Raw genomic sequence first — 25661 nt, forward strand, 5'->3', positions numbered from 1 at the left:
ATAGGTGGAGGGTGACTCATCAGACCAAACATAACATGACAACATCAACATCAGTTGAGGGCTGCAACTTCACTTTTTAAATGACAATATCCTGGCCGGACTACTGTTGTCAGTGATGTAAGTATTTGAAATGAACATGATTTCTTAATGTCAAGTGACATATCAGGGCCATTTTACAATTAATTGAAATACATTTCTTACATACAGCTCCTGTAAAGCTGTTGGTAGATTCCCAAAAAAAATTTTTTTTTAAAAAAATGGAAACAATTACTTGATACCTAATCCCAATTCCCACAAGGACACACACAGAAATAAAAACATTGACATTTTTTACATTGATTTGATTGATTTTATTTGTAAGGCACCAGAAGCATTTCCTTACTGCAGAAATTTCCATTTATGTATAGTAAATGTTTATGTACTTTGTTTTAATATGGAATGAAGCTATTTTATAACACAATTATTTTTGCACTGTAGGTTGTACAATATACATAAAATGAGGAATTGAAAAACAAAAAAACGAAAAATACTTTTATAAAGCACAGAATGCTTACAATGCTTGTAAGAAATGGCAAAAGGCAAGCAATGAATTCTGGGAAGAGGGGACTGCCGGGGGTTCGAGAAAGAAAGAAAGGATGATGGGGCGACAACCTGCTCTCAAGTGCCTCACGAGTTAAGAGTCCTCAAAAACACAGACGTATCATTCAAAACTGACACGAAAGCATCCGTTTGCACATAAAGCTTTAGGTCTATGTATAACGTATCCATACGGTACACCTGCGGCCCAACTTTATAGCAAAACAATTTGCATTTGGCTAGATCTGATTTTGAACTCTTAACGTTAACGCAGTTGACTACTACTTTCTGTCCTTAAAAAGAAAAACGTCAACAGAATAGATTTGAGAATATGTAGCAAGCTACGAGGATAAATCCTGGCACTTCTATCATAAATACACTGGCAGAATCAAACAGAAAACATTGTACCAATAAACAATGTGAGCAGATTTGTTTTGAAAGAACTACAATATCATTAGGAGGCCTTTTATTTATGTATTCTAATGTTGGCACTGCCATAATTCAGACGTTTCATTTAATAAACGGTGCACTGTCCCATCAAGACAAGTTTAGGAAGCAGCTTCACTCCTTAATCCAATATGGTTTAAACTAGTGCTGTCAAGTTGATTAATCGTGATTTATAGCATCCAACATAAAAGTTTGTAAATATATGTGTGTGTGTATGCATGTGTACATGTTTACACACACATACACACACATACACACATATATATATACACACACACACACACACATTTACAAACTTTTATGTTAGATGTTAATAATTGCAGTAGTTTAAATGAGTCTACGGTTTTGGAAAGCAAATATTTGGACAACCCAAATCTAAAGCATCCACACAATGCCAGTGAAAAAAAGCATAGAGCAAGAAGAAGAAAAAAGGCGTGTTAAGTCTAGTTTTCATTTCCAGAATAGATCAAAATGAGAAAAGGGGGGGGGGGGGGGGGTCTCATAGTATAGCTGCAAGTTACAGTTTCAATTCGCCACAAAAACAGCTTTTTTTAATGCAATCTTCTGATTAAATAAATGTTAGAAGTCAAAATAAGCATATTTTATATCATACGTTTGCAGAAACATACATAGGACACCTAAAATAGCACAACTCCAAACTAAAGTGACCCTGAGGGTGTTAGGATGGACTTGCTATGGACTTACTGCCCCCTCTTGGTAGAATCTCATACTACAATATCACACTAGGAGATGTGACTATGAAAAAATGCAAAATAATGTTTGCATCCTAGCTTTTACCTTAAGACCACTTAAGGAAGCATTCTTTTCTCTTTGTTGGGATCATTATACATATGATTTCACATACTTCCTGTTTCTGTGGTGCGATCAAAACAACGAAAAATAAGTGTTTAAAGAAGGTGCTTCTCATTTTTCAAATACCTTTCTCTTACAACTAAACTTATAAAGAAAACAACATGACTTTCACCATGTAGACAATCAACATTACTATAAAAGACCAAAAATATCTTTTAAACAGCATCCCTTTTCACTTGGTGAGCAGGTTAGCTAGCTTCTCAGAGGATTCATCTAATATTCTCTGTCTAAGACAGCACAACACAGCTTCCAAACACATTAGAAATCAGGCAAACAGGTATATAGATATACAGTACGTTGAAGGGCCTTGGAGAAATGTTCTTTCTTCATTTCAACACTATTCATCACGTTTCGTCAAACAGTTTGAAAGGACAGTTCACCCAAAAATGTCATCATTTACTCCCCCACATGTTGTTCCAAACCTGTAAGACATTCTTTCTTCAGTGGAACACAAAAGGAGATGTTTTGAGCAATGTTCAAGCTGCTCTTGTCCACACAACGAAAGTGAATGGTGACCACAGCAATCAAACTAAATTTTCAATAAATACATTACATTATTCACGTTTTTTCTGATAAATGGCTTCATAATATAATTTGGAGTCATATGGACTAGTTTTATGATGCTTTGACATTCCTCAAAACATCACCTTCTGACTTTCACAGAAGAAAAGTCAGTCAAACAGGTTTGAAACAACAGGAAGATTCAATCATCATTTAGTCACCATCATGTCGTTCTAAATACGCATTACTTTCTTCAGTGGCACACAAAAGGAGATGTTTAGAGCTTTCCCATTTAATAAGTGAATGGTGGCCACAGCTATCAAGCTAAATTTCCAGTGAATAACACCTTAAATGTCTTACATTTCTCAGACAAATGGCTTCAAAACACTTGGAATGGAATACAGGAGTCATGTGGTCTAGTTTATTTTTTTGTCCCTATTCACTCTGAAGTAGCGGCATAACCATTCTTCAAAACGTCTTCATTTTGTGTTCCACAGAAAAGTCAAACGGGTTTGAAACAAGATTTGATCATCATTTACTCACTCTCATGTCATCTGTATGACTTTCTTTTATTAAGTACAAAACATGTTTTCTGTGGAATATCGAACTTGCTCTTTTCCATACAAAAAAATAAAATTAAAAAATAAATGGTGGTGACGACGCTATCGAGCAACATTTCCAGTGAATAACATCTTAAATTTTAGTTTACCACACAAATGGTTTCAGAACAATTCAAATTTAATACACAAGTCATATGGATTTTTTCGTCTGTCCCCATTCATTGTATGGAAAGGAGCAGTGTGAACATTCTTCAAAACGTCTCCTTTTGTGTTCCACAGAAGACTGTAGGTAAAATAATTTTGGAACAACATAAAAATAAAACAAAAACTCATTTTTACTTGAACTATCCCTTTAAGGTAGGATAGATGCAACAGCCGTGCCTTCGAGAAATAACACCGATCCTTTAAACTCTAAATGGATTATGCTGCGGCTAAGTTTTTAGATGCAAAGTTGCTTTTAGTCTCAGAGTTACTGCCTAGGGCCAAAGTGCTTTTGACTCAGTTATTGTAGATTGTAGCTTTAAAAGGTGAAAGATTTTAAGAGGAAGAGAGTGAGCGGGGGGAAAAAAACAAAAAGGAATTATTACTGAAGGGTCGATGGTCCATTAACGGTCGCACCATTTTGTAGACCATTTCCACAACTAGCATAAGAAATATATATATATATATATATAATTGTATATTTATACATACACGCAGGCAAGAAATAGTGTAAAGAAAATCAAATCAAGTATCCGCAACACAATAAAAAGGTGGATTGGTATAAATACATATAGAAAGCTGCGGGAATGAACCAGAACGAATGACGTTAGGCATGTGAACACAGTAGCAATTTAGAGGGAAGATAGAAAGATGGAAAAAGAGTGGAAAATGAAGAGGAAAAAAAAGGGAAACAAGTGCCTCTGCTCTACGTTGAGCTCTGGATGATGACTGGACGAAGGAACGGGTTTGGCGGCGGGGCGACTAGTCGGACTTGTCTCCGTCTTCCTCGCGGTGGCTGTCGGAGGTCTCGCGTGTGCTCTTGTCCTCCTTGGCCAGCTGGGCCTGAGAGGCCAGGATGCTGGAGAGGGAGAAGAGGCCGGAGCTAGAGGTGACGGCGGGGAGGCCGGCCGGTTGGCTGAGACCCAGAGGGAGAGGGGTCATGGGCAGTGCCAGGCCCTGCAGCTGAGAGAGCTGGTGAGCCTGGAGCTGCTGCTATACAACACACACATACGGGGTTGTCACTTCTGGAATTTCTTACTTTTACCGTTACACTTACTTAGTTTACTTTGCATTTGCAATTTACAACATTATTATGAAATACAGTTTCAACTCAAAAGTTTGATTGGATGAACCTGCCAATTCTAAATTAATGACTTAATTCTATATACATTACCATTCTAACATTTGGGGTCAGTAAGATTAAAAGTTTTATTCAGCAAGGATGCATTAAATTGATCAAAAGTGACAGTACAAATATGTATAATGTCAAAAAAAGACTTCCATTTCCACAAAAATGCTGTTCTATTCTAATGGCTGCTGAAAATTTAGCTTTGCAATCATAGGAATTTTTAAATACATTAAAATAAGAAACAGCTATTTTAAATTGTAGTAATATTCCACTGCCGATTCTTTGTAATTACTTGTGAAATTTACTAGCAATTTCTGAGTGAAAATTGTTTCTACACTAAGAGTTAAGATATTCAGAGAGCCATATAAATGCACAGCAACAATGCACAAAACTAATTAATAAAGCCTCTCTTTATACATAATTAGACTTCCATAAACTCATTCAGATTCATTTCCATAAACAGCCTTCGGTGTAAACCTGTGTCATCCACATGAGTCCCCCCCCACACACACACACACACACTTTACCCGTATGATGGAGTTCATCTCTGGTGGGGTGACCTGTTTGGCTCTCTCTATCGCCCCCAGAACCTGCTGCTGGTGCTGAAAAAAAATAAAATAATCTGAATCACAATCACATCTCGTGCTATATGCTCCTTAAGATCCAACATTCACATTAAAATCAAATCAGACTAACTGTGAGCGTTTAAGACAGAAGTGTAATGCTATAAACTAAACGATGAGGTAAGCGCTGCTATCTCTCTGTACCTCTTGAGACAGGTAAGGCAAGACTTGAGCACAGATCCCATTTAATCTCTTCACGATCTCTGCCTGCAGGGAGAACACACACACACACACACACACACACACACACACACACACACACGCACACTTAAATTCGCCACAAATGCCCCAGTTATTCAGCTCCAAAAATATAAACAAACATATGCCTACGTGATTGACAGCAAAAATAAAAATACAGAATAAACTATTATAACTTAAATATATAATATATATAGCTTGCCTTGATAACACTTTGATGGTTCACAAGAAAATGTAATAAATATATATATTTGTTTAATATCTTATTTTTAGCAGTATTTATACATACATACACATTTAGTTAATAAAACAAACAAAAAAAGAGAACGATATATAGATGAAGATATAGAAAGCTTATGTCAGGAAACGTGATTTTTCTGAGCACTGAAAAGCCTCCGAATTTTTTTGTGAAAATAACATGCACTGTGACAAAGAGAGAGGCAACAATAACCCTGTTTCAATAGCCTGCCATGCTGACACGTCTTACAGCATGCGGGAGACAGAGAGAGAGAGAGAGAGAGAGAGAGAGAGAGAGAGAGAGAGAGAGAGAGAGAGAGAGAAAGTGAAATGACTGCATACCAAACACTGGCATGCCTTATTCTTTGCATTCATGCCCTGTATTTCTTTTTCGCACACACTCTTCCATGGCTGGCTGACTTTTTTAAAACATATTCCACCTGTGTCACATAAAGGGTCAGGGACTGATGAATTGCGTTCTTGAGACTGGCTGCAGCGGCGCAACGGCACGTGCTTAGATTTCGACGCCCAACTAACCACTAACTGTTCTGTAAATCAACACTTATTGGAGCATTTCTCATTTTGAGAAAAAAAAAAAAAACTATTACAGTCACTGCATGATTCAAATATACTCATTTATATATCTGTGATGCCAAAGCTGAATATTCAGCATCATTCCTCCAGTCTTCAGTGTCACATGATCCTTCAGAAATCATTCTAATATTCTGATTTGCTGTTTAGAAAACATTTCTTATCATTATCAGTGTTGAAAACAGTTGTGCTGTTAAATATTTTTGTGGAAATTATTTCAGGATTTTCTGTTTGATGAACAGAAAGTTCAAAATAGAAATCTTTTGTTACAATGCAAAAGTATTTTTTTCGGTCAAATCAATGCATCCCACCTGAATTAAAGAATTAGTTTATTTTAAAAAATTGACGTAGAAATGCAGTGTACACAAAATATTTTGCCACAAATAAAAATGAATAAAAGTTATTTTTATAACTTTTTTTGTGATAGAGCCATTAAATGTTAGAAAGGCAAGCCAAAAACAACAACAACAAAAAAACAGGTTAAAATATTTCATTTTTATGGACTATTTCAGTGTTTTTGTGTCCAATAATCATCAAAAATCGCCCAGCTATCACAGCCTATAAAGTGTAGTCAAATACTATGTCGTGAATAAACCAGTTGTCATAAATTGTTAAAGGGATAGTTTAAAGGGATAGATAATTCTGTCTTCATTTACTCACCCTCATGTCGTTCCAAACCCGTAAGCTTTTGGTTCATCATCAAAACACAAATGAGGGTATTTTAAATGTCAATGGAGGGATGGAACTCTCTCAGATTTCAATCCATTGAACAAAAACGTAAATTCAATCTGTTCATCATAGAAAGCGATCTAGTTTCTTCAGAAAATTGTAACTAAACCGCTTGTTTCACATGGATTAATTTTACAATCTCTTCATGATCTTTTTGAAGCGTCAAAGTGGTAGTTGCGAAAACTGTCAATGGAGGGACAGAAATCTCTCAGATTTCATTAAAAAAAATTGTGTTTTGAAGAAGAATAAAAGTCTTACGGGTTTGGAACAACATGAGGGTTAGTAATTCGGTGAACTAACCCTTTAATCAATAATTTGGCCCCATATTGACACTTCTGTATTTAGACAGTCTCAAACTAAAAGCATCAGCATTCAATAACGTTAAGCAAAACTGTAAACTGGATGGGCGTAATTTCATCAGATTTAGACGTAGAAGCGACGAACTCACCTGCTTGTGCATTTCGATATTCAGCCCATACGACATCTCGTAGTACTGCAAAGAAATAAATAAAGTCAGACATGAACTTTTTAGTATTACAGCACTGAACATCTAGAGCCCCAGTGTAACATGTGCGGGCATACTAGTGCGTACTACGTGCTAAAGTGTTAGCCTCGCTCATCATCCACACGTCAACGAGCAGCGTAACACAACCTCTGCAGCTAAACAAGACTGGGGAGCATCAGTGATGGAGCCAGAGTTGGATCAGGGTCGGCTTTGCCAACCAGCAGTAGGTCCCTAAAGCAATTACCACCCACGCAAAGCGGACGCCCACCCTCCCCATCTTCCAGCGGGTGCGGACAGAGCGGGGGAACCCGATAGGCTATTAGAGGGAGGGAGGGCGCTCTGGCTGATGCGCGTGAGAGCAACGCCGCACAGATTAAATGAGATTAAGCCGCTCGACGGATCAATTAGAGGCGGAATATCAGACAGCAACACGAGGCCCAGGCCGGAGACAACGAGGTTAGAGTGGAGGGGAGGGAGGGAGGGAATATCATCGGGGGGATGGATGAGAAAAGAGAGAGCTGAGTATGGACAAAGAAGGAATAGCAGACAAGGTAAAAAGGAGGGGAGGGGGGGTGGAAGACTAGAGAGGAGAGGAAGACAAAGCATACATGATGCCTGAAGATCACGGCCAGATTCAACATGAACGATTTTTGAGCCAAGTGGATTTTGAATGCAACTTCTTAAAAGGTTTTTACCTGCACTCTAGAAAATTCAGTTGCACAATTAGTTAAAGTAAAATATTTATTGAAATATAATCATTATATAATTAATTATTGAATAATTAAATAAAAATATAAAATAATCATTAAGTTGTTTGTTAATAAATAAGCATTTATAATAAACATGCATGTATAATATACAAACAAATAAATATATAATATACAAAACAAGTTAATATAATATATAAGAATGAGAAAATAATAATAAATATATAAATATATATATATAATATAATATAAACACATTATGTGAAATATAAACTATTACATTATAGGGTTTTATTCAGCTTAGCGGTTCTAATATCTGGTATAAATATGTGTGTTTATTTTATATTATTAATCTATGTTATATTATGTACAACTTAGCGGTTATCATTCACACACATACATACATATATACACATACACGTATATATATATATATATAATTATTTCTCTCTTTGTTATATATTATATTAACTTGTTTTGTATATTATATATTTATTTATTAACAAACAACTCTATTATATTATAGGGTTTTTTTCAGCTTAGCGGTTCTAACATGTGGTATAAATATGAGTTGTATGTTAATAAATAAATACATACATGCACAATATATAACAAAAATTTTATAAAATGTGGCTTTTTTATATTATATTAAGTAGCATGAATATATATATATATATATATATATATATGTATATATATATATATATATATATACACATACATACACTGTAGTTTGTAAATAACAAAAGAAATGTAAATATATAATATAACAATCAAGCTGAAAATGAATAATATAATATAACGAACTGCCAAGTAGTCAATAAATAAACAATATAATATAATATAATCTAATATAATTCCTTTAGTCAAGTCTAATCTCATCTATGACACCAAGTAGGTCAGGTATGCCACTGGCGTCCCCTCAAAAGAGAGGTGCATGACGCAGGAGGTAGAGAATGTTAATAGAGCAGTAGAAAAGACAGCGTTGAGGCAGACAGAGAATAAGACACAATGAAATCAGACAGGTGAGGGCTAGGTGAGTTTCTTGCGGATGTGAATATGTTCCGGCATATCTAGCCTAAGGCACGTCCCTCTGGAGGAGAGTGTGTTCTGTGCAGACTTACCATGATATAATGACGTTGCATTTCTGACTTCTCGCTGGCCAGCTTGTCACATTCAAGCTTCAGACTGAAAAGAGAAAAAAAAAAGACTGGTCAATAAAAAAAGAACAGACACTGACTAGACATATATTATGCAACAGATCAGTTGAAGAGTTCAGACTGCTTCGAGACTTTTCTGACTTTTTCACATTCTTTTGGCAGAGTCGGTAGATGAGGAGAGAAATTTAGTGCTAATAGTCATCCAAAAAATGCTTTAAGGCAGCAATATACTTTAGGAAAATCACTCATTAAATGTCACATCTGTTTCTGCGTTAACCAATCAGATTCAGAAAAGCTCTCTGCATGCAGTATTTAACAGTAGCGTTCAAGTAAGAAATTGAATAAACAAAAGCTACAAATAAAACGCTACAAGAATCAATGTTTAATGTATACAGTAAAGTCTATTAAAGCTACAGAAGTTATTCAGTGAAGAGCAGCAAAGGATTTTCTTTTTGCCTTTTTTTAATTAGCATTAATGAGAAATGGTAGCTAGTATATTAGGCTGCTGTCACTTTAAGCCCAAATGCACAGATCTATTATACAGATACGCATTCGATTTTCTCCGAACTGTTTATGGTCACTTAAAACATAACTGACTGCCTTTATTTAAAATTATTTATTGGATGCAAAAATTTACATTTTGTTCAAAAATATGATACATTTTTATTACTGATTTACAATTTTATCATTTATTTGTGGCATTATTGAGGAGAAAAACGTCAGGAACTGGTTTATCACACCACGCAAACTGGAATCGAACCAGAATTTCCCACCATGCACCAAGGCTCGATGTGATATCAGCATGTGTGGAAACCAGTAGGCCATGACTGCTTTCAAGACACGTAATATTATTTCTTCCAAAAAAAAAACAAACAAAGTGAATAATCAACTAGTAATTCCATATGGAAAAAAGTGGGATTGGGAAAGCATCTGACAAAAGAAAGCCAAGAGAGAGCATCTGATCTATATACAAATAAAGTGACACGACATAGTAGAGGTTTTTGTTTCGTTGGCGTATGACAGGCATTCTGTCTCTTCATACCTCTCCAGTCTGCTGCTTCCACTTATCCCAAAAAAAGGGGGAAAAAAACTGGGCTGTTATGACTGTGTAACATATATTGGGGGTTGTCATGGTGACCATCCTCCCTGCTGCCAGGCTACCTGTGATTGGCCCTGCCAGCCACTGATTGGCCGAGACCTCCTGAAGGTTCCAAAGATGCTCTCGGAGAAAAAAAAAGACGCCAAAAAACGACACATTGATGGAGTTTTATTGCCGTTTCTTTCCGCCTCCAAATAGCTCCTGCTGTCATCCTTATTTTGATTTATGTATTCCCTGATCTATTTATGCATTTGTAGAAGGGAGCGACAGCTCGGCGAGGCTCTGGGGACCGCCTGCAGTACATTTCCTTTAAAAGACTGAACGCAACACCCAAAAAGCCCTTGTCTGTTGAATCTCAATTGAAGTCAATGGCGGTGAATCCATGCTCTGAATACACATAGAAAAACTTACGGCCTATTCTTCTGTGAACCAGGGTTAAATGAGGGTTTGCTCGTTGTCATGGGAATAGGGAGGCAAAGACATGTTGCATTAAAAACGGGACAGTAGCAGCGTCTTTGTGTCTTTAAAGAGTCTTCCGTCTCCATTTACAGGAGTCAAGGCATCAGACGGATCAGATCACAGTAGCTGCTTCGTGTTAATCGGCATGGGAATGAGGCACTAGGGGAAGCTTGTTAGAAGTGATAAAAAAAAAATATGCCGGCTAATAGTGAATTTAGTCACACTGCTTTGTAGAGGACCACCCTAAAGAAACGGTTAAAAGAAATGTTGTTTTGAACCCGATTGGCTTGCTTCTGTGAAACTTTTGATAATGTGCTGGCTGCCTTCACAGAATTAACTCACTGAATCAATTAGATCAGCAACTGATTTAACATCTGACTCATTCACACACAAGTCAGTACTTTCATTATGTCATTACTTTTTTACTCGTAAGGTTCTGGTTGCTCTTTTCTGCTTCTGAATCAATCAGAGCAGTTACTAAATAGGCCTTTATTAGACTTCCGTATTCGAAAAGCAAGAGTTTAAGGTTGAACAGATCACAAGTGGACGACGCTAAATACAGGTGTAAACGGGTTCTAAAATGTTTTGAGTTTGTCCACTTTCGACCAATTCCAGAGGTAGTCAAACACACTCGACCGGATTGTTTTCGTCGTGTAAACGCTTATGTGGTCGAATGTGTTCGAACAGCCACAAAAGACCGTCTACTCTCCGCCTACTGACATATACATAAATATTATGGGAAGCGCTCTAGCCAGACGGGATTTAAACTTTTTTGTCTGAAGACCCAAGTTTGATTGAAGATGAAAAACGTACCATGCACAATGTTCTCTGAGCATTCCTGATTTCTGACACGCATTCAGCGTTCGCAGTGGTCAACACCGACAGTGCTGGCAATAGCCTCGTTGCACATTAAAATGGAAGACTACACAAATGGCAGGGTATCATATAAGGCTAAATAAACCCATTTGAAACATCTACAACTAAGTGTAGAGTAATTTTCTTGTCAAAACTGGCGATTGTCCATTGACAATAATGAAGGAATTAATGGAACAGTAATGAATGGAATGAATGGAAATCCAATTACGCTACTAATCAGGGCAGTATATGACAACACACAGTGAATCAAATCAATCTGGCAATTCCCTCACAGAACAAACTCAGTGAATCAATCAAAGCAGTTGACTACATTGACTACTTTCCGACTCGTACTGTGCTGGTTGTTCTTTTCTACTGTAATCTGATTCAACAACAAATTACTCTTTTAAACAAATTATTTTGATATACATACAGCTGGACTGTATTGTTCATACAGCTCGAATGTTAAAGTCATTAAATCCAATAATTCTCTCAATTAAAATAACTTAAATTAAAGCTAAAAACAAATATAAAAAAAACGAAACAATTACAAAACCCTGAATAAAATTACTCAAACTTAAACTAAAATATAAGCTAATTAAAGGAATGAATAAAATACTATAATAGTAAATAAAATGACTGCCACAGAAGAAAGAACCTGACATAAGTTTGAAACGACATGCGAGTAAAGGATGAGTATTTTTTTAAGTGAACTATTCCTTTAAGGTGTTGCATGTGTTCATACCTGTGGTATTGTGCTTGAAGGAACTGGAACTCGTCCTTGATGCGGTCGCACGAGTCTGACGTTGTGAACTTCAGCTGCTGCGATGAAGCCTGGAACGAAAGCAATTTACGGCGGTCAATTGCATTATTCAGAAAGTGTGAGTCGCAGCATCAGCTGGGCATCCAGAGGACGGAGCATCACAGCAATTTCAATGCCAAGAACAGAGAATTCCGGCCAAAACAGATGCAGCTTTCTATACAGTAAATTTTGCAATCAAGAGTGAATTCAAGTGTGCTATATAAAAAGCAGCAAATAAAATCTCACAGGGCTTATTGCGATATTCAAAACTCATAATTTAGAAGGCGTCAGTCATGTCTGCAGCTCGACATCACCCAAGGTTTTTGAATTACATGTATTCGGCTTGCAGGTGAGCTTATTTCCCTAGCGTGGGGGCCACACCTGCAGGGAAAATGCAGATGTTATTGGAAACATTTTAGGCTTTTCAGGGTAGATTTTTCCTAGACTTGCTGATATGTTGGCGGTTTTCCCAATAAGCAACTGCCACACTTGAATTTTGATGAATGCAGACCTTAAAGCTGTAATTCTAGTAATGCTGAAAAACAAAACAAACAAAAAAACAAGATCTCTGCTATTACCAATGTTTCAGATTCTGGCTATTGAAAATGAACTCTAAAAATGTTGAGTACTTTTTGACTACTTTGTTAAGTGACAGTAGAATGAACTGTTCTCTGGGAAGGATGAGGGTCGACGATGAGCAATTTTATTTTATTTTTTACCAGTCCACGTAGACATGAATTTGAATCTTTTGGTGAATTAATGTGAATGACTCACTAACTGAACCAAAAGTCATCTCTCAGACTCAAAACTAAGCAATATTTTGCAAAACTTGAATTATAGGCAAAATGTCCTGTGATCTTACCAATAACTTAAATAACTAAAAGCAGGGTTTTCAGAAAATACAAAAAAATATATAGACAGAAATTGGAGATATAGAGTTAGGGCTATACATTGTAGGGCTTGACTAGGATTCAGGGAAAAAAGAAAGAAAAAAAGGGAAAAATTTGCTTCTACACCATAGGGTTCCAAAGTTATGACCCAAAACGCAAAATTATTGTTATCGTGATAATAGTATATGCGATATCCGTATCGCAGAAAGGTGCGATAAATTACTTTATTTTCAGACATCCCAAGTCTCCCGGAAGTTCCCCGAAGTTCCGGGAGTCTCCTGCATATTGATAGTGGCTCCATGATGCCCACAAATGAGTTAAAATCTCCCGGAATCTAGAGCGAGCGAGCAAGAGCGCACATGCGAGACAGAAGAAACTGTGCTCCAACCGTGTAGCGCGCGCACACAGCAGAGAGGGAGAGAGCGAGAGACCTTGCGTGTGTGTGTGCGCCTCATGAAGCGGTTGTAAGACAGAGAACATCCTGATTGGCCTGTACGTCTGAAATATGGCAATGTTTTGGCTTCAATAGAGAAGAAGTGTCACAAATGCAGGTACTGTGTACGGGGCCGTTCACATATCGAGCGCCGCTATCTCCTTTCCACAAGCGCTTGCGTCTGTCATTGCTATGCAACCATGAACTCCGCTGAGGGCTTTCCATGATGACGAATAAGTATCAGCAAAGGATTCACTGATTTCTAGTCCTTGTATTAGCTTTACTTCTAGATATATTTATGGAGATGAGAAATAAAAACCCGCCCTGTACAGCTATGATCAGCTGTTCGGCCGAGCTTTCGATGTTGTTACGGAAAGGCCGAAGCTGATTGTTGGTTTTTGTCACATGACCTGTGGTGAGCTTGCGGCGAGCTTGCGGCATTCTGAAAAGTTGCAAGTGTAACTCCTTCTGAAAAAAAACTGAGATATTCTTCTGAAGATTAGAAGGATATATTTTAGCCTACCTGTTTTTTTTCAGTATGATCATTACAAATGATTTTTTTTTTAAAAAGCTTAATAAAAATAGCATTTCTCTAGGGAAATTTTATATCGCAAGAAATATCATTATAGCAATACTCAACAACAATATCGCATATATTCCCAGTATCGTGCAGCCCTAATTAGAACCATTCTGCCAATTTTGGTGTCTCTACGATTTGAGGTCTCTGGCATTCATACACTTTTAGGGCAGAAAGATGAAGAAGAAAATCAGTACTAACAATGGGGTTCCAGCCCCTTCGATGCTTGGACCCCTAATAATTATTATTTTTTCATGTTTGATCTTGTGATCCTACAAGTGAAAACCAAATTCAGACACTAATCATCCATCAGCATGCTGGACTTGGTTGGGTTTTATTCAATGCCCTGATGTCTTCTGAACAATCCAGCAGCTAATTCATCGTGTTTTTTTCCCCAAATTGCCAACCCGTTCTTGACACCATTCGAGTGTTTCCGTTTTTCCATATCAAAAATCCCGTGCCACTCTGCAGGTGAGAGCTCGGCGAATGAAATTCTTGAAACCCATGGTACGAGCGGACCAACCTTTAACACAAACTGTGTACTTAGCCCGAGCGCTCTGTGCTCCACTGCATATGAAAGAGAGGCTTGTGTCAACAGCGAGCACTTAGTGCCCAAACAGTCAATCTTTTTCAGACGCCGCTAACACTGGTCCTCACATTTCAGCGTGACCACTGGAGATACGGTTTCCTTAGGGAATGCTGGGGGAATGGGGCCGATTGGGAAAGTTTTCGAGTCGATAGCCCCTGCTGGAGTGTCCGGCGACGAGGAGACCACGGGTGTAACGTACGCACAATACTCGCTTTCAACAGAGGCCATTGCTGACCTGCTTGCTACACCATAACGTCATCCATGCGGTTTAAGCAGGCACTGAACAGTGTTAGCTGTGTGCTAAGCAAAGAGAGGACTTTAAACCGCTCTTTAATACATTAATACAAGTGTGTTGAAACAGATTTACACATGCTGGGAATGAAAAAGTGCTTTAGACTCCTAAAGAAATAAATACTGAGCAGAATTATGGTTCTTTTTTATAATGACTGAACTTTGCTACTTTGACATTTAAGTGATGTGTTTATTCAAAGCAACTTCAAGTACACTTACAAAATCAATCTTTATGTTGAGTATCCCGGAGTTAAATGCCTGGCCCAAGTATGCAATGGTGATTTAGCTACATTTACAGAAACGTAGTAACTTAAAATGTAATATTTTAAATATCTTAAATGTAAGCTTTAGCAATTAAATATCTTAAATGTAAGCTTTAGCAATTAAATATCTAAGTCAATATCAGGTTTTAATAAAAATGCCCATGGTCATTTGTAGCATTTCAAAGAAATAGATTTTGAAGTGCTTTATTTATTTCTCTTTCTCTGTTGTTGTTTTTTTGTTTTGTTTTTTTACAAAAAAAAGTATAAAATTTCAGTATCATCCTAATTACTTATTGGTCTAATAATTATCAATACTCAATTTTTCCTTTAGTGTCTTAAATTTGAGCGGTCATGTGCATTAGCATTAGTCAAGTAAAATATTTTTTACGCAAAAGAATCACAATTTATGATACCATTGTTATCAGATTTTAGTGCAAATTTGAAATATGTTATTCGAACAAACATTTCACACAGGAGATTTCGGTCTTTTCCCAATAAGTTAGATATGAGCTGTACTTCTATAGAACTGGAAATACCTTCTGAAAAAACCTTGCAAAAATAGCCACTGAGTGATCTGACTTTTTCAAAAATGACTCATGGCTATTATCTACCAGTTGAGCTACAGATTCGGTTCTTGAATCGTAGCTTATGGGTTACTTGCAACCTTTTGTTTACCAGGTCAAATCTTTAACCACTAAGCTACACCAGCCTTAATGAAGCGATGGAAACCTTCAAGGTTGCGAAGCTTAGTCTAATGATTTTAAGATTTAGAGCAAATCCCATATTCACTTAAAAAAAGAAAACCACACACAGACGCACTCATACAGCACAAGAGCCAAAATATGGGACAATCCCTAATTTGACTCCGCCTCTGTGCGCTTCTCCTTTGAGATGCAATTAAACCATTAAAAGGCTTTATACGCTGGTGGGCAAATTGTGAGTCTTCTGTGGCTAAATGGGATTCATCATTCCCGTAATTTACAGTTGTGCCTCCCACCCCACCGTTTAACAGAAAAAGAAATGTTCTAGAAAAATCTTTCAACCCCAACGTTGGCAGTTTTTTTTCACATCCCAAGGGATTACATACAAAGACCCAGATGTAGATCTGAAGAGGAGAAGAGAGTTTTTATACTTGAATTACAGCGAATGTGGTTCGGTGAAATGCCGGCAAAACCAAGAGGCACTAGGATAGCTACAGCCAAATCCTCAGCCCTAGTCTTCCTGTAACTGATGCTATGATTGGAATAGCATACTTGTACTATTTCTGCAGTACTTAGTATGTATACCACGCAGAGTATACATATTCTGTACAACACCACGTGGACTATGACATTCAAAATGTGAAGTATGAAATGCATGCTATGTAAAATACAGTATCCCACAATGCAACGCACTCAACTTGAACGTCTATTTCTTGATATTATTTATTTGACCAAACAGGGTTAAAGACTCCAGACTAGTATAAGGCTATGTTCACACAGTCACACTGTCAGTTCAAATCGCATAATTTGTGTGTGTATCCGATGAATACATGGAATTGGAATATGATAAAAAATTATTGACTGCCCTCATTGCAACTGTTCAGATCCAATTTGTGTGTCCCATGCTGCCCTTTCGTTTTCCGGAATATCTGCATTGGTTTCTATGGCAATGACGTTGCGTCGGTAGGTATACGCCATAAACAACAACCACCACCACCACAACATGGAGGGGTTGGCAATACAAATGTTGTCTCATTTACAACATGACAGTGTGTAGTCGCCGCGCTGGACTACTGCGTCTTCTGTGGCAACGGCAGAACCATAGGAGGTAAAACATGTCTCCTATATCATATTTTTCTGCTCGTCCTGCACTTTGTAGCACAACCTTGTTTCTGCAGCGACTTTCAGCATGTTTCCTATAACAACGTCTGATGTTTATGTTTTGCGTGAGGTGAGAAAATCACAAATCATGCAGAATCAGACTGTCAGACTGAAACGGATTTCCAGAAAACCAATTTGAATAGGATTTCAAACCTTATGAACGTAGCTCGAAACAGATTAGCAAAAATCGTATTTCATGTGATTTTTTGCCGTTTACACTTTCTAAATCTGATCGGATTTCAATCGGATATACACAAAATTAGATTTGACCTAATAGCCTAAATGTTGTACAGATAGAGGGCCTGAATATTATGGTGATATTAGTGTAATCATTGCACCAAAAAGTCCATTTAACCAATAATAAAGCATGATTTGACCCATAAACAGACTAAACAGTAAAGCACTGACTTGTTTCTCAGTTTTTACTTCTCAGTTGAAAAAACACACCTAACACAAACCGAAAAACAAAAAAACAGTTTAAAAGGTTAGGGCTCCTAGGTTTATGTAAAGTTTGAGTCATTTGAGGTTCTGACAGGGGTTTGTAATGGAGAGATCTGTGCCAAATTCCATGCCACACCACGAAAAAATAGGGCAACAAAACATTCTGTGGCACCAACGGGAAACAGTTGTAAAACGCAACTCAGCAATGTAAGAACTTGGTGATTTAACAAGAACAGACCTCTTACTGTATCCAAACTAGGGATGGGGCCGATCCGATCCAGTATCGGTATCGGCTCCGATACAGCCATTTTTGCCGGATCGGGTATCGGTCAGACGAGGCCGATCTAAATCCGATATTGTGTGTTTACTATTGTGTTATTGTTAAGCCCCACAAAAGTATTATAAAGCACCATTAAGTGTTCGTGCACTATATTATAAGTGTTCTGAAGCCATTCTATAGTATAATGTGAGATAGAAATGAATATTTAAGTCATTAAATTCAAGATCACGTAAACTGTTCCCTCCGCTGCGGCTGTCAATCATTCTTCATTCAGCATTCAACAGCGCGTCGCGTTCGGTTATGACAGTCAACTCGATGAAACTCTCCAAGATGATTCAATTACTATTATTATACTTGATCTGTAGATAAAGCTCTATGGTTTCGGATAAAATGATTATCTTGCTGGACTTGCTGTACCTTAATCATGTTACTTTTTAACGTGTGTCTGTTAGATCACAACACTGGAGAGCACTATAATTGTTCTTCAAGCACACAGTAACTGAAATTTAAAACTGTTAAAAGAAAAGGCTGAATAAACTATTGCATAGATAGATACTGTACAATACACTACGCATCAATATGTCTTTCCTTTGTGCGTTGAACTTTTCAATGCGGACTCGACGCGCTGCGCGCTGTGACTCCATGTTGCTTCAAGCGCATCATTCTGCGCTCGGGATGCGCATAAGCGCTTTGTGCCGCACTGTATTGGAGTCTTTCATAATCATATCATAATACTTTTGCGCAATGAAAGATTAATAAATGTCCCATCTATCATATGTTGCTGCCTCAATAAACAGCTGTGCTATACATTAAAAAAATGTCTTAATTTTATAGTAGCTAGACTATATATAAAATAATTTATCTTTTTGATTTTTGTTATCTTGTTTTTTATGAATGTATTTTACAACAATACAAACAGCAATGTGTAACGTTTTACCAGATTTGGTGCTGGTGCCTACACTTATTGTCTCTTATTTGTTTCTAACCTTATACTTACCTCAAGTTGCCTTTTGGGACATACATGCATACATATCATACTTGCCTGTAGAGAGAAGTTTATTGCAGCATCATATAAAATCAACAATAATGATAATAATAATATTAAAGCAAACACAGCTCTGGTATCGGAATAGTATCGGTATCGGCCGATATCCAAATTCAGGTATCGGGATCGGATCGGAAGTGAAAAAATGCGGATCGGTGCATCCCTAATCCAAACCTGTATCCACATTAGACTTAAGGTACAGTGTTTCTTCAAAGAGGTTAAAGCCTCAGGGGGGCTGGTGAACCGGATGCCACACTGCCAAATGATGGCGGTGGCAAATCATGTTAAGACAGGAAGTTGATTTTGATGATTATCTCTTCGCCCATCCTCAGTCACTGCAAACCCTCACCCCCTTTCACTTTAGGAGAAATGGTGTTATCCCACTTCCCGGCTCCAATCCATCCTCATCGAGTCGTTTGGAAGGGAATTATTCAACTTTTATCACTTCAGGCGCCGCACACTCCCAAACACAAGCTTCCTCTTGCTGGAAAGGCTGACGGTGGCAGTCAAATTACAGACAAATAGCTGTCACACAGCATAAAGGATACACAACACAGCGGGTAGGGGGTAGCGAAAGAGAAGGAGGAATCAAGAGAGCGAGTGATGGGAACGTCAGTCAAGAAGAGAGCTCAAACAGCACAGCGGCTCATGACTGGAAATTAAAAGCAGGCGGGTCAAGGTGATTGCGAGATTACAGATGGAACAGTAGCGATCGTGATTGATGCCTTGTTGGTAAAGAGCTCGGCATGGGTCAGAGACTCCGGAAGACAGCCGATTACTCCTGACTCTGTAACAAATGGCACAGCTATGGGAGGCGAGCGACTGCCCACAAATAATGACCCCTTGGAAAGAACCCTGGAGACTTATTCACTTCACGTTGTCACAGTTAAACCAAAATATCGTATAAGATTGGTTTAGTAACATTCTACTGCAAGTCTATTTATTTTAGCATTATTTACAGTATACTAAGGTTATTTTGAATTAGCTTTTAGCTTTCATTTTAATGGCAGTTTAAGTTTTAGTCAATTTGTTTTGTGCTTTTGTTATTTTTATTAGTATTTGATTAGATTTTTAATCATTTTAGTTTTGTTTAACAATAACAACACTGATGTTAAACAGCAGTGCACATTCTGACAAATACCAGACAATGGAAAGTTTGTTTACATTAATGCACGTATAATGGAACAAAATTTATAGTCTAATAGACTTCTGTAAAAATCAGTTGTTAAATTTGACATTATGGAAAGTTTCGTGTAGAAACAACAACTTTGTCAAAACAAACCCTGTACACACGGCTCTTTGAAAATGAAAGCGCTGCATTTATGCCAGGCCAGTAGTTAGCGATGTCACTTTGTAAAGAAACGCTGAGTGCATATAGACTGAACATTTAATATGTATGCACATGACATCACCGTTTGCACAAATTCACATTTTTGTAGTTTACACTGAGACGATAAAGGTATATCGTTTTAAAAAACTTTTCACTTCACGAAAGTTTGCGTTTTCAGGCTCCCAAAACGCCAATGTTGTGTAAACGAACACCCAAAACGCATTAAATGTGTACATTGTGTACATGCCCCTTGAAATAAAATAAAACAAAAATATCTTAAACTCGACACCCCATGATGCGAATAGAGCCCGATCTCATGAAAGTGCGTATCTATACAACGAATGTAATTTCTCGTGCCATTTATATGCTAAAAAGAGTTTTTGCGTGCATATGCTACTCAGTTTTCGTGTGCATATGATATGCACTTTATGGTGTGTAATATTATGGCACTCCCCACCCTAATCCTACCCAAGGGTTTTTTAGTGCGTAGCATACACACTCTAAAACCATTTTTGGCGTATAATTGGCACGAGAAATAACATTAGTGGTATAGATACACACTTTCATGAGATTGTGTTGGAATATCCCACGTTTGCAGCAATACTGTTGCCAAATTCGCGATCGGTGGAATTCGCATCCATTCAATTCGTTGCATTGACTTCGTATGTAATCTACTCAAGCAAATAATTAAATTCGCTTTTGGTGTGCACACACCATAAGAAGAGAGCAGCTCATGGTCTATGGTTGTAGATGCGGAAGGGTTCTTCAGCCCGGTGTGTCTTTCGACAGCCAGGTCTGAGCGAGGTGCTGCCACATTAAACAGTCCCCCACCAGGCTGCTTTGTTCCAGACCGCTGCTTTACTCTGGGGCGTAGCTTTCCCACAGCGCAAGTCCATCACTGCCAGAGAATACTGATGCAGCCCGTCTGTCTCAGTGCACACACACACACATCCAGAAACATGTGTGCAACATACAAAGCCTCTAAGCCACAAGCAACTGGCAAAAAACCTGCGCTAGTAAAAATAATCCTGCGACGCAATTATCCCAGCACGCGTCCTTCACACCAAAGGCCAGGAGGAACACAAACAGTCAGACAAGCTAATTAAGCCATCCGTGCCTCATCCTTTCACCACAGTACAGGCAGAGCCCATTCACGGCGGATGCTGTATTGTCAGAGCCTCTTCTGAAGCGGCCTGAATTTCTCATTTAGTACTAAAAATCAGGAGTCAGTGACACCTATGGGCACTCTTTTTCTTTGTCCTCTCCACATACACTTTTTCAGTCCAGAAAGGTGTTCGAAGACCTATTTGCGATGCTAATGAGCAGATTTGACATCAACAACCAAGACATATGCTCAGGAGTGTGTGTGTGTGCGCGTTACAATTTTAAATCTGCAGAAATGAACACTGAATTTGTTGCTGCCTATTTACTTAATTGATCAAAGACTATTAGTCATGGTTGCAAAGACAAGAATTAAAATTGCTGTTCATTAAAATTATATTTAAATTAAATTATTTTATATATTAGCAGTGCTTGTTAAGGCACGCATTATTATTACTATATTTTAACATGCTTTCATTATTTAAATTACTTTATTTATTGTATGCATATGTGTATTTTAAATTAATTAATGTATATTATACTATAAAATATACAAATATAAAACACAATTTGTGCTATACATGAAACATTAATATAGAATCGCCAACAACCTCACAATACGATACAGATTGCAATACATCGGCCTATAATACATGTATTTACAATAATTAATTATTATATTTAAGATGAGTCACATCTTAAACTGTAACTCTCGCAACTTTCACTTTATTTTTGTCAAGTAGCACATCTAAATGTTAATTTCAGAGTTTATTAAACGACCCACTTTTAATTGAACTGAGAAATTACACCAAAAAAATTATGAGACATTGTGAGGGAAAAGCAGCAATATATTGAAATATATTTGAAGCACATTTTTGTCAGAATCTATTTTTTTTATTATTTATATTCTTGTTACTTCAATATTATTTTTATTTGCCTGTCCTTTTAAAGGGACAGGAAAATTAAAAAAATACTAAATCGGCAAGTGACGTGGGCCAGATTTAAACTTTCACCACTATACAAGCAAATAAAGTAATTTTTAAATCTTAGCGTGGCAAAATAAAGTAGTTGCAGTACACAATAAATTTTCCGTCGTGCATGCATAAGCGAGTGTGTGTGTAAGGAACAAAGTTTATTTAATGAGCAAGATGTGGGATTATCCGCTGCGTTGAGGAATCTGTAGAGAAAGACAGAGATTTGTCCTGCTCACTCGTCTCGACTTAATAAATCTGCCACGAATGCCCCACCCAAAGCATCAGGTCGGGGGCAAAACACACACACACACACAGACACACACACACACAGACACACACACACTTCTGTGCCATCTCTCGCTTCTCTTTCAAGCCATTACTGCAACAATGGCTTTCAGAAATGACTCCTTGAAAAGCCACAATCAATGGCGCACTCCAATTCACAATTCCCCACAATTATGACATCACTCGTCTGGATCTCGACCCAACAAACAAAATGGAGGACAAAACGCTATTAAGTGTCATCAGGCACACAGAAAATTAGATACGTTTGCAGGTACTTACTAGAGTAACGTTAGTACAATGCCAACTAAACATTTCAGGTATTTTAGAGCGCACACAGCAGGATGCGTTTCCCATATGTAGGGTTTGAATCTGTAATCCCTGATATAACTTGGTGTATTGCGTAATAATACTTCAATTAAGGAGGGTAAGGTTCGAAAATGTCGTCACGGGAATACAAACATCGTTAGATGACCTTGGAAAAAAACGGTCGCAGTGGGCTTGCACGATTAAAAAGGCTTGCGTGTACAACTACACCGGGGTGAGCAATTGAAGTCATGAACTGTTCAGGCTGGTCAGAGTAAACACATTCTGTGTCAAGTCTGGTGAGAAGTCGTTGCTATGGAGTCACAGTGCCGTGGCAACAAAGTAGTGCCGACTACAACTGGGCCCACATTTTCACATGCTCCCTGTCGGACCTTCTTTATCAGACTGTAAATGAGCCGTTCAGTTCACCATCTCAGCTCAAATACCTGAAAAATATGATATATGATATAGTTGGATGAGGTATTCATCCAACAATCAGCCCAATGCAAAGAAGTCCTGATGTTAGTCAACGTCAAAATTGACCCCATTTACTTTCTTAATGGGTCAATGACATAAAAGAGTATCCACGATTTAAAAAAAAATCTAGTTTAAAACAAGTGCACAGTTCTTGTACTCTTTACGTTCAAGTTAGTTTCGTATGTTTTCGAAAAACTTTTCATTAAAAGGTTTCCAAGGATTATTGAAAAATTTGTCTTTTTTAAAAATCTATTGTTCAAGGACAAAAGTTTACTTTACACATTTAAAATTCATTCAAAATCCTTTTTTGGGGGGGGGGGGGTCGAGCCACATGACATTTTACAAACTAAAATAACCTTGACTTGCCTTAAAAAAGTAAAAATATGTGAATGTTATGTGATGCAAGATAAAAAGACTTAAATGACGCAAGAAAAGAGAAAAACTGAAATGATACTTGAAATTATCATTGTTGGAATCATCCTTGTTTGACTTAAAATAAAAATGCAACATGCTCATCACAAAAGAGATGCATTTATTTTTAATAAATTAATAGGAACAAAAATAAACATCATTGACCCAATGCGTTCCTTCCTGGTCTTATATAAAATCTTTAATCAAAACATAAACCGCTTCGCCACTGAAAAGACTTTCCTCTGCGGATGACATCACCAAGTCCACTTCACACTAACCAATCAAGTGTCACCGACATTTTTGCTCAGTTTCACTTGAAAATACAGCATTCTTGACATATAACGGGCTGCGGGTGCCACTTGGTTTATTTTAAGTGGCAATCAAATGTGACAAGATGATTTTAAAGCAAACCAGATCATGCAGCTCATCGACATCTAGTTCCTTAATATTTCCAGCCGTACTGCTTTAAGAGCGCCTAATCAAAATATCTGTTATATTAGCTCATTAATCAGTAACAGCCAGCAGGAAACTTAACATGTGATGAGGTTTCACAGTCTGGGCATATTGCAAACACTCTAAAACCCACTTTTACATCACTTACCTAGGTTAGTCAGGCTGATAAGGAAGCAACTCGTTATGTGGAACTCAATCCATAAATGAGCTCATAAGCAGTGATAGAGACAAAGATCAAGAAGTGGTGCACAACACACACACACACACACCTCTGCTTTGCTGCAGGGAAAACATCTTGCATAATGCAAATGCATGTCATTACAGATTTACACCTTCGGTTTTTGGCAAAAGTAAAAAAAAAATTAAAAAAAAAGAGTGTTTTTTTTAAGTGTTCTTCAAGGTTTGTGATTGCAGTGTTAGTTAACTGATGGATTTTGGCACTGAGTTACTCCATTTGAGCCACTGGCAAAATTATGAGAGTTCATCAGAAAAGACATAAAGATGTCAACATAAACATCTGAAATCTCATAATGACATGCGTTGTTGCAAAGTACAGACTAATAAACATATATATATATATATATATATATATATATATATATACGGTTATGAAACACATTTATGAGGTTTGAGAGTGAAGTTGAATATAATAAAACACAATTCACCAACTGTTAAATGTCACAAGCACACAACATCTACATTGTTCCCATTTGCGAACCCAGTTATGCCCTGCCAAATCACGTATTAGTGGATTATTAAGTCAGAAACGTGTGGTTTGGAAATATAAAAGGTTATAAGACGATATTATGAATTATGTGTTACATTTTTAATCTTTGCGATAAGTTTCAGCATACACACACTTGCACGGATGGCTCTCCTGCCAATGCTAAGCTCAAGCCAGCTAACAACATCAACACAGCGTCAGCAAACAGCTCGATTTACACTCACCGAGTGCCTGGATTGTGGAAACATCATGTCAGTTTTGGTCTTCGAGGTCTTGCCTTCTCCTCCTTAAAGAACAGGGAAGCAGTTTGCTCAGTAGACGTATATATTTAGTGAGTGTTTCCTTTGTTTCGTCGCTAGCTCCTGTGCCAGCTACAGGCAGCTCGCGCTGCTGCTATGGCAATAAAGCACAGCCTGATGATGTGTGCCGCACTGAGCGCGCTCTTTAACACGCATATGGCATGGAAAACGATCCGTAGACGATTTGCTGGAATCTGCTGATTTGATATGATATCTTTCCTGTCCTTTTCCACGTTGGGAATGAGCCAAGACAAGGGCTGTTATGTCTCTCTCCTCCCTGGTTGGAAGAAACCGTGTGGCTGTGCAAGAGCTGAAGTGGAGTTTGGGAGCTGATGGCCGCTGCTGTTTTTTTCCCGTTCTTTCCATATGTGACGATATAAA

The 25661-nt window shown here is 37.6% G+C and overlaps 2 protein-coding genes across 3 annotated transcripts in view; one reads left to right on the plus strand and one right to left on the minus strand.

The window, feature by feature from the left end:
- LOC143736071 (uncharacterized) overlaps nucleotides 1-25661 on the plus strand; it is a 795401-nt gene that overhangs the window by 597138 nt on the left and 172602 nt on the right. The window lies entirely within an intron of this gene.
- Nucleotides 327-25626, minus strand: tle5 (TLE family member 5, transcriptional modulator). Of its 2 annotated transcripts, none has more exons than XM_077226530.1 (7): nucleotides 25206-25626; nucleotides 12196-12284; nucleotides 9002-9065; nucleotides 7114-7158; nucleotides 5055-5117; nucleotides 4815-4889; nucleotides 327-4148 (listed from the first exon to the last, which is right to left on the minus strand). In XM_077226530.1, the coding sequence occupies exons 1-7, from the start codon at nucleotides 25230-25232 to the stop codon at nucleotides 3921-3923; spliced, it is 591 nt and encodes a 196-aa protein (XP_077082645.1). In that variant the 5' UTR covers nucleotides 25233-25626; the 3' UTR covers nucleotides 327-3920. The 2 variants fall into 2 exon arrangements, with proteins under 2 accessions (XP_077082645.1, XP_077082643.1); XM_077226528.1 differs by having other exon boundaries at nucleotides 327-4151.

This window comes from Siphateles boraxobius, unplaced genomic scaffold (assembly GCF_051911475.1).
Source record: "Siphateles boraxobius isolate OS27281-9 unplaced genomic scaffold, OSU_SipBor_1 13, whole genome shotgun sequence".
In the NCBI taxonomy this organism is placed as follows: Eukaryota; Metazoa; Chordata; class Actinopteri; order Cypriniformes; family Leuciscidae; genus Siphateles; species Siphateles boraxobius.

Bases quoted from the DNA above. Each gene is read 5' to 3' on its own strand.
- tle5 (XM_077226528.1), bottom strand. From the start codon at position 25,232: ATGATGTTTCCACAATCCAGGCACTCG. The intron at 12,285-25,205 runs GTGAGTGTAAAT...CTTTCGTTCCAG, and splicing joins TTCCACAATCCAGGCACTCG to GCTTCATCGCAGCAGCTGAA. The intron at 4,890-5,054 runs GTACAGAGAGAT...ATTTTTTTTCAG, and splicing joins TGCCTTACCTGTCTCAAGAG to CACCAGCAGCAGGTTCTGGG.